We start from the raw sequence: 9,975 nt of genomic DNA on the forward strand, positions 1-9,975 counted from the left end.
GACAGCTTTGTGAGGGTTGCCACTGCCTCTGAACTAATTTCCATCTTCAGTGTGCATGACAGTTTTGTCAAAATGCACAAACACTGTGATATTATTAAAAAAATGTCATGATCTAGAAACAGACCAAAAAGACCCAAACGTGTAAAATAGCTTTTTTCCTGTTTTGTATTTTTTTTTTTTTTAAACAGTGTTTGGAAGTAGTAAGACAGTCTAGCAGAGAGGTATGACTGCTCATTTATTTTCTTATTGGCTCTATACTTGACCATCTCCATATGGACAAGACATTTAAGTTCTCCAGGACTCCAAATGTTCTCATTATTCAAATCAGTGTAACAAGACTTACCTGTTTACTAGTGGTTTTCAAACAGACAGGAAAAAGAAAATAGCAGTTAGAAGCACCAGTTTTATTACAGTCCTTTGAGCAGCAGCATGTGTCGATTTGTGACAATATGGAATCTTCAGAAACACAATGGACAAGGTACTGTATATAATTTCTCAATATTGTCCTCTTCCTACAGTTCTTTCAAGGTTTCATTCTATGAAGTCTGACAAAAAAAGTTTAATGCAAACATTCTGAAGCTGTCTAAAAAGTTCCTGAGCAAGTCTATAATATAATGATATATGTAGCAATATCTGCTGTCCGAAATACCTGTTGGCACTTTTGAGCACCACTGCTTCTTGTTGTTTCTATCTTTTGTCAGCCTTAACCAGTTAAAAGTAATGAATTTCCAAAAGCCATTAATTTTGTTAGAAAAAGACTAACAAGACTATGCTTCACAATTTGGTGTCATACATGACCTATTTTCTAGGGATGAGACTCTGGTTATCTTTAGGAGGGTACACCCAAAACCAATCAGGTTTGCAGCCTCTGGAGAATCTCAGACCGAGATTGCCAAACACCCCAGTGGCATTGATCATGCTCTCTCCACTCATCTCTGTGATCTGCTGATCACAGTGCGTGTCACAGCCCCACCTTGCATAGTTTCCTGATACTTCAGGAGTGACTCACACATCCTTTTGACTTTCCCTGAAAGGAGATTCTGTCGCTTTTTTGTGCCTGGGGATTTTCACAAAGCCCACTTACCTAATTTCTAGTGAAGACCTGGAAATTACCTCACCTCATAGCCCAGTATCACACTAATTCTTACTGGCTTCAGAAAGAGCTAGATTTATTTCCTTGGATCTGATTCACAATTCACTCAAGTCAATAGAAAATCTTCCCCTGGAGTCAATGCCTCTTGAGTATTTTAGTGAACGTATAATTTATTCTCCAAACAGATCAGGATCCGATGTAAATTACAGAGCAAAAGTAGAAAAATACAGATCAGATGAGTTTTCCTAATATAAGTTTACATACTTTGGGTATGTAGAGTTTAGTGACCAAAACATTTTTTTTGCTATATAGTAGAGCCAGTAATGTGCTCATAGCATTTAAATTATAATTTGTCTGAGCTGTAATTGTGCTTTAGTAAGAGTAAACCACAATGAGCCTACACTGCACTGCCTAATCAGCAGTCAGCTATTTGATAAGAGGAGGTATCTCCAACAGTTGATAAAATTATCCTGTTTATAACCAGTATGCAAGGCCTTACCTTTAGAGCTGTGTGCTGAGGGAAGTTAATATAGAATAGCCATTGAATATGGTCACGTATTTCATCACAAAGAGGTACGAGAACCACAAAAGGTACAAAAATGACACTGCCTCCCAGTCCCCCAGACACCAAGGTACCTGTGTAATAAACTTCAACACTCAGGCCCTTGTACCTGTTTAGCCTCACATCTGCTCCCGTGACTTTGATTCTACTGAGAAGCTGCCCTAAAAATAACCTGGAAAGAGGGTAAGATGAACTCTGCTGTCAATGGTCCCTCATTTCTATTGCCTTGCTGTTGAATGACCTCATGTAGTGCAACTCTCCTTCAAAAATACTGAGCAACGTTTAAACAATAATTTCTTCACATTTGGAACTCTGACAAGACTGCAGGTAGCAATGTCCTTATTAGACCCTGCTAACTGGAGCCAAATTAAATGTACAACAAAAAGCTGCACAATTCCCCTATGTTTGTAGTAGAGTCATTGTAGTACTTTCTACAGGTGCTAACTCATGTTTTGCTACATGTCACAACACAACAGCGCCAAAACACACTGTAAGAGGCTCTAGTCCACACAAATGCCCTAAGACCATTCAGCCCCTAGATACTAAAGGTTATAGCTATTTTCTAACAATAAAGATGTCTATGTGGAATTTGAAAGTGCTTGTAGAAAGAAGCAGGACAACTTTCAGTAGTAGTCACTCCAAGATTTCAAGGCTGCTTGGATTTGTAAAACTAGGCACAGAGGTTTACCTACACAGAATAAGGATCAGGAGCAGAAGTCTGTACCCAGACTGTTCTGTTCTTCAACATTTACATATTAAATAAATAAATAAATAAATAAATGGCAAAAGACTATCATAAAATTTATTGGTCCTTATTATCAAGGCTTACGTAGGTCAGCTTGACATTCTGATAATGACAAGACAGCTCTTCTCATCTTGAAAAAAACCAGCGCTTAACATGGAATAAGGGGTTTATAGTAAGGCACATATTTCTGAGATTATCCTACTTATCTTTCTGGAAAATGCCATAACTTGATGAAAGCTATACAAGAAGTCAGTATCTTAGACTTTAGTCTTCCCATGTTTTCATATTACTAGGCCAAGCTTTCCTTTTGAGTCTTTGACAAGTGTATCAGAAGAATATACTTATCAACAAGAAACCATGCAAAACCACAAAAATAATAAAGATAAATGCTTCAAAACTCTGATTCAGGCTCCCTTAACTTGGACCCATCTGAGACAGCAGCAGGGCACTGGAGACAAAAACAACACACAAAACCAGGAACAACACAAACACAGCTGCGCACAGAGACAAAAACACTAAGATAGCTCACCAGCAGTTTCACTTCAATCACACAAAGTTTTCAAACAGTTTCACTTACTGATGTCTACACTGCAAAAGCAGAAACATATTTTTATTGTATAGTGAACTGGTAAGAGGAAGCTTCAAGTATTCGGGCAGAGTGTCATTCTGGTTTTATCCTGTACTCAACTTGTTTTTCTAGGGTGCTGATGTATCTTTTAGAAAGATCTATGCATAATTTTTAACTGAATAAATAAACTCAAGGTTCATAAAGCATTTCCGGTGTACCATACCTATCTTTTGTCTTCCATTTTGGCATTGCTTTTACACTTCGGAAAGCCCTCTTAAAGCCTGCAGCCAGCTTTCCCGTGTTTCCTCCTCGGCAGCCTGGCAGGGCTCTGGCACTACCGCCCATCTTGTAGGTTCCCACAAAGCTGCGCTGCTCAGAGACAAAGCACTCAGGACTACTTTTTCCTGAGCGGGGAAATGAGGATACTGCAGTACCAGGAGCGAATCTTCAGAGCTACCTTGGGGTAGAGACATCGGCTATGTATTCTAGACAGGAACCAGAACCGAAAATAAAACTGCATAATCAGTGAAGAGCCTTACGAAAGTGTTTATTCTATACAGATAAGCGTTCTGTCTTTTAATTTCTGAGGAATTATCAGAATTTATGTCAAGCACGGAGTAGTTCACACAGCACCCCGGGATGCGAACAAAGCTCACTATAAAGTGCGAGTATTCCCTGCCTGCTCGCAGCTCGCCGAGAGGGGAGTGGAAACTCCTCCTGCCTGTCCCGAGGGAAGAGCCCGGGGCCACCAGGCCAGGGCAGAGCCCTCGGGACCGCCGCGGCGCTCCGAAGGTCAGCGGCGGGCGCGGGAAGCCCCGAGCCGGGAGGGCCACGGGCTCTGCTCCCCTGCCGTGTGTCACCGGGCAAACACGCCCGGGACTCCCGGCCATGAGTAACACTTTCCCCCGGGCGGCGGGGCCGCTGTCCCCCGGCTCCCCGCGCAGGCGGGGCGGTTTCACAGCCCAGGTAAGAAGCGGGCACGGCCGCTTGAGGACGGCCCTGCCACCGCCGCTCCCCCATCCCATTCCGGGGACAGGCGCTGTCGGGGCCGGGAGCGGGCCCCGCCCTGCCCCAGCCAGTTTCGCCCAGGTGCGGCGGGAGGAGGGGGCGGCGGTGGTTTAAGAGCAGGCCCGGGGGAGGAGCCGCCGCTGCCGCTCCCCCCGCGCGTCCCAGGTGTAACCGGAGCCGGGAGGGCGCGGCGCAGCCACCAGCACCTGCGGAACCTGTCGGGCGGCTCAGAGCGCTCCGCCGCCGCTGCCGCGCACGCACCGCTCCCTCCGTGCCCGCGGCCCCAGGACTCTCCCCGGCCTCTCCGCCGCCCGCCCCAGCCATGAAGCCGCTCTGCGGGGCTGCGTTCCTGCTGCTGCTCCTCTGCGCTGCCGCCACCGCCCAGAGCCGTGAGTGCCCGCACCCCTCTGTCCGCCCGCTCCTGACCGAGCTCCCCGCCCCGGGACCCCCTCCCGGGCCGCTCAGCTGGGCGCCCTGTGCCGCCGAATGGCGACACCATCGCTCCTTCCCCTTCCCGGCCCTCCGCCGGGGCGCGGAGCGGGCAGCGGCGCCCGCCCCGGTAGCGCCGCTTTGTCCGCGCCCCGAGGGGAGCCCCGGCGCTCGGGGAGGGGAGGGCGGCCGGGGGGAAGCGGGGGGTGCGGGCACGCCACGCCCGGCCGCTGAGAGGCGGCTTTGTCCGTCCTGCCCCACGGCGCTGTCCCGCTCACGGCCGCGCTTCCCTTGCAGCGTGTGTCTGCGAGAAGAACAAGCGTGTCAGCAACTGCAGGTTGGACAACAGCGGGCAGTGCCGCTGCGAAGCCATCGGCTCCGGAGTCGCCGTGGACTGCTCCACCCGTGAGTACAAGGGCACCGCCGGCTGGGTGGCACGGAAACGAGCCCGCAGAGCGCCGGGGATACTTGTTACTTGTATATGGGGAATGTCCGCTGAGTTCCCAGCAAACAATAGAGTTCTTCTTCCTGGTCTTCCAGGTCACCTGGTGTTGGAAAATAAGCGTTGAGGGTTTCTCTGCTTGTACTGATGTAGGCTCACGCCTCCTCCTCAATATTTGTTCTGTGTTGGCAAGAATTTCTGGAAGATGAGTGTTTAGCTTCCTTGCAAGCACATATCCTCATTTTTCCTACAAATCTAGAGGGGGCAGAGCCTTGTGGCAAGACATCATTCTGATCTCAAGCTCAGCTGTGAGAAATGGAAACTGTAAATCCTAAGGCTGGACTTGTTAGGCCTTTGCCTTGAGAGGCTGACGTACCCCAGTTGTGTTGATTCTGTGTACCACCTACACATTAGACATCTGCTCTTCCATGTAATGGCTTCGAATCTGGTTGCTGCTGATGTAACCTTGTGTTTGTAGGAACTTGGAGCTCTGGTTTGGACATGCGTGGTCTGGTGCTGCATAACGCGACTTTCTGGTTATTTTTAGTGACTTCAAAATGCCTGCTGATGAAAGCAGAAGTGATGGGCTCCAAATCAGGTCGTCGTGAGAAACCAAAAGATGCATTTGAAGACACTGATGGTCTCTATGATCCTGACTGTGAAAACAGCGGCGCTTTCAAGGCAAAGCAGTGCAATGGAAGCACCTGTTGGTGTGTGAATACCGCTGGGGTCAGGAGAACTGACAAACATGATACAGACTTGAAGTGCAACCAGTTAGTCAGAACGATGTAAGTCTTTCAACAGGGTGTGCTGTGACATGAAAACATTCCTGTATGAGGCTCTGCCTTGTGTGAATGATGCACTAGGGATGAATGAAGATGGAGCAATCAACACTTGGTTACTTGGCCAGGTTTTTTTCTTCAGAAACCAGGAGATATTGGGGGGGGGTTTGGAACAGACTTTGCTTGTCTTGGCTTTGTCTCATTGTTCTGTTTTTTTTTAGCCTGGGGTTAGATATCTTTGTTGTGTTTTATATGCGTGTACTTCAAGAATATTCATTGTACTTCAGGTGGATCATCATTGAAATGAAACATGCTGAGAGAAATGCTCCTCTGAACGCTGAATCTTTAAAGAAGTAAGTGATGATAGTAATGTGTCATGGTCCTAATGTATGCATGTCCTAATAGATATCTAGTGTATTTCTAAAGAGTTGCTAAAAGCATTGTCAGGCCTGTGAACTCACTTGTAAGAAATTTTAGAAGCAAGCTGCGGGTTCTTCACAGAATTGCTTTAATTTGTACGGGAAACAAATTAACTGCTAAAGAGATTCCCTTCCATTTAAAATTGATTGCTAGGTTTTTCCCCCCATCAAATCAATATACTAAAAGAAATTGAAGGTAATGGATGAAACTGTTCAGAAAGTAAACTGACATAAATGGCAGAATGACCACATAGAAGCAGCAGGAGAAAAATCAGAGTTTAGTTTTTTTTTTTTTTTTAAATTCATTTTGTTAAAGCCCCACTTGTAGCAGTTAGATCACCTCCTTTCCAGAACAAAAGGTGCTGCTCTCTAGCTCTTCCGACCTCTTCAAACTGGTAAAGCTCTTTTGTCCAACACAGGTGTTTATTTTACAGTGAGTGCATCTTCACTGTTAGGAGTTAATTGAACTCTAGTATGAGGAGAGTGTACTGGGTTTGGTTGGGACAGAGTTAATTTTCTTGGTAGCAGTTGATATGGTGCTGTGTTTGACCAGTGACCAAAATGGTGTTGATTAATTCACCAGTGTTTTAGCTGCTGCTGAATAGCACTTACATAATGTCAAGGCCTTCTCAGACTCTCACTCTGCTGCCCCAGGGATTAGGCTGGAGATGGACGAGAGGCTGGGAAGGGGGAGAGGGCTGACCTGAATGGACTGAACAGATAGCCTATATTGTATAATGCCATGTTCAGCAATAAATCTGGGGGAAAGTCTTTTTCCAAGTAGCTTTGCTCAGAGGTTGTCTGGACATTGATCTGTCAGTGATGACTGATTGCTTTTACATCACTTGAGGTTTTGTATTTCCCCCACCCAGCCCTTTCACTTCCCACTATCTTTATTTTAACCGTTTAGGGTTGTTTTGTTTTTCATTTTTTCCCCCCTGTTTTTGCCCTTCTGATTCATTCCCTGACCCTGCTAGGGCAAAGTCACTGGGAGACTAGGTGAGGGTTTAGCTGCTAGGTGAGATCCACCCACCAGAGAGAATGGAGAAAAAAACAGTTACACCAGTCTTCTCTAATTGTCAAATGATATATGTGAAAAAATACTGTTTTTACAGCCATGGCTTTCATGTCCTTGCAGGTTTTTCACGGATACCATTACCAGTCGTTACCAGCTAGATGGCCGCTATATAGCCAATGTGCTGGTAAGGGGCACATAAAGCTTAGTAATATATCAGAACTTCATTTTGTTGTGAGTAACTTTAAAAAGTCATGTTTGACTAATGCAATACAACATGAGTTTTAGTAGAAGCTCTCAAAATGGCGAACAGTTAGCAAATAGCTGTATCTGAACAGAAATGCTGAGAAATGACACTGCTCTTCTTAGTCTGTAGATAACTTCTTTGCTTCACTAGAAAAGTGGAATTTGAATCCTACTGTAAACAGTTGGCTTGAGTTCAAGAACCATAAACTTGATCGGGGACGCAAGTTCGCAAACTGGATCATAATGTTTTGGTGAATATTTGATAGCTGGATTTAAAGTACCTCCTTCTTAATACCACACTGGGGTTTTTTTTGTGGTTTTTTGTTTTGTTTTTTTTTCAGTATGAAAACCCTTACATTACTATTGATTTGAAACAAAATTCCTCAGCCAAATCCGTTGGAGATGTGGATATTGCTGATGTGGCCTACTACTTTGAGAAAGATGTAAGTGTGTCATGGGTCAAATCTGCCAGCGGCTGGGTGTGTGTCTTGCACTGCGCTCAGGAGTCTTGGCTGTGCACTGGCTAAAGCAAGGTGAATTACTCCTGTGATGAGATAAATGCTGTACTACAGTGTGAATGAACAAGTCTGTATTTCCTCTCTGCTTTAGGTGAAAGGTCAGTCCATCTTTCATAGCAATGCCGGGCTAAACATCAGCATTGACAACGAACCAGTGAAGTTTGAGAAGACAGTGGTCTACTATGTTGATGAAATAGCACCAGAGTTTTCCATGAAGTCTCTGACTCCCGGCCTCATTGCTGTCATTGTAGTGATAGTAGTAGCAATAGTGGCTGCAATTGTTGTCCTGGTAAGTTCTAACAAAGCTGCCAAGCAGAACTGGACTGGTAACAATTTGAGAAGCACACATGTTTGGATTCTGATGGAAAGTCTTTGTAAATTGGCTTGCTTCTTCAGACGTGGGAGGTGGGAAGTTGGTGATGGGCACACTGTCACTGTTTCAGGTTACAACTGAAGGGTGTCACCCAGAAAACAAGTACTGGGAACAATTCACAGAGGTGAACAAGGTGCTTCCTGTTTTAAAGTAGTTGAGAGTAGGTACAAACAACCTCATTTGTATGTACCTCAGTTTGGAAGGATGGGGAATGGGCAGGTTTGAGTTTGTGTTTATAAAGTCAAAACCAGATAAAGTTACTTGTATATCAAGACTTAAAAAATACTGCATCCTTGTGTTACAGGTCCTGACAAGGAGGAGGAAAGGGAAGTACGTGAAAGCCGAGGTAAGCAATTGGTTTGTGGTGGGGAGGAGGCTGACCACAACCCAGAAATTTAAGTTTGCTGTAGATTAGAAGCTCACTTTGGGTGCTTCAGATATGTTCAAGGAGACTGGAAGTATTCAATTTGTGCAGCTAGTTTTCACTTCTGTGTAATTCTGCACTAGTTTCAATGGAAGCTGGTGATGTGCCTTTCCCAGGGCTGAGGGGGTGGGGTTCAGTTTTTCTGCAAGTTCTATTTTACATATGTATAGCAAAGGGCTGTGAAATCCACAGGAAGTGCTGATAGTCTTGTTCTGTGACAAGACCTTTACTGAGGTATTTGCATGGATCTCACCATTTCCTTGGAGGAGCTGCCTTCCAATGGAATAGCAAATGGTGCTTGACACCAAGTGTGGAGCCTTTTGTGGAGGAATCCAAACAATGCTGTAGCTAAATAGTATTGTCTGCTTCCTGCATGTGCCCTAAGTAGTGCTTTTTTCCTTCTTTTTTTTTTTTTTAGTCTAGTGGGTTTGTCATGATTGGTTCTGTTAGTGTTGTGTCAAATCCATTTGCTACTTAAAATCTGGGCTGTTAAGTCCCAATGACTTAAAGTTTAGAAATAGCCCAGATGTTGATCTCCCTCTACCTCCTCCCCTTCAGATGAAGGAAATGAACGAAATGCATAGAGGATTGAATGCTTAACTAAATCAACTGAAGACAAGCCAGATTCACGAAAGAAGACAACAAAAGCATTGGAGGCATGAATCTTAACTCTTAATTTCCTCCTGCAAGAGAGGCAATTGTGCTCACTTAATGATCGTAAAAGCTGGTAACAACCAAGACTGGTAACCATTCAACTACTTTTACTATTTGTTGAGAGTTAAATGCCCCATCTTACTCAAGTAAAACTTAACTATTGCTCCCTGATTTTATTTTTTTTTATGATGATGAAACGAGTTGACAACTACTGTTACTAGGGTTTTGGAGCATACATGCCTAAGTGGTTATTTTACCCTTGTGGGAGTTTTATTGAAAGTAATGATTTTGTAGCCATGTTGTAATGAGACTTCTCCTGTATAACTGAACACAATGTTTTTATGGCAGTTTGTACATATTTGAAGTTGCTGTAACTTTTTTATGACTTGAATTAATAAAACTTTGAAACATGCTTCTAATTCTTCCATGATGAAATAATAATCTTAAGTTATCATGCTTACAAATTTGTAGTTTGATTCCTTAAAGCAAGGAACCTCAGCATAGTTGAAAATATTCTAGAACTCCAATTAGCAATTTTATTAGCCATCTAGTATCTCAGTAGCATGATATTTTTTCTTAAAGCTGTGAAAAGAATGCAACAAGAGTGAAATGATAATACACAGATTGTTGTATAAAAAATCAATAGGCTGAGAATGCAGTCATTTCAGGAATTCACAGACTCATCTTTCCAATGCTA

At 44.2% G+C, this 9,975-nt stretch overlaps 1 protein-coding gene across 1 annotated transcript; it reads left to right on the top strand.

The window, feature by feature from the left end:
* The first annotated feature begins 4,214 nt into the window (after positions 1 to 4,214).
* EPCAM (epithelial cell adhesion molecule) lies at positions 4,215 to 9,697 on the top strand. Its single transcript, XM_021540169.3, has 9 exons — positions 4,215 to 4,365; positions 4,703 to 4,810; positions 5,395 to 5,635; positions 5,917 to 5,982; positions 7,187 to 7,250; positions 7,651 to 7,752; positions 7,919 to 8,116; positions 8,505 to 8,546; positions 9,183 to 9,697. Exons 1-9 carry the CDS (start codon positions 4,299 to 4,301, stop codon positions 9,222 to 9,224), a joined length of 930 nt encoding a protein of 309 aa, XP_021395844.1. The 5' UTR covers positions 4,215 to 4,298; the 3' UTR covers positions 9,225 to 9,697.
* Positions 9,698 to 9,975: the final 278 nt, after the last annotated feature.

Source organism: Lonchura striata, chromosome 3 (assembly GCF_046129695.1).
Source record: "Lonchura striata isolate bLonStr1 chromosome 3, bLonStr1.mat, whole genome shotgun sequence".
NCBI lineage: Eukaryota > Metazoa > Chordata > Aves > Passeriformes > Estrildidae > Lonchura > Lonchura striata.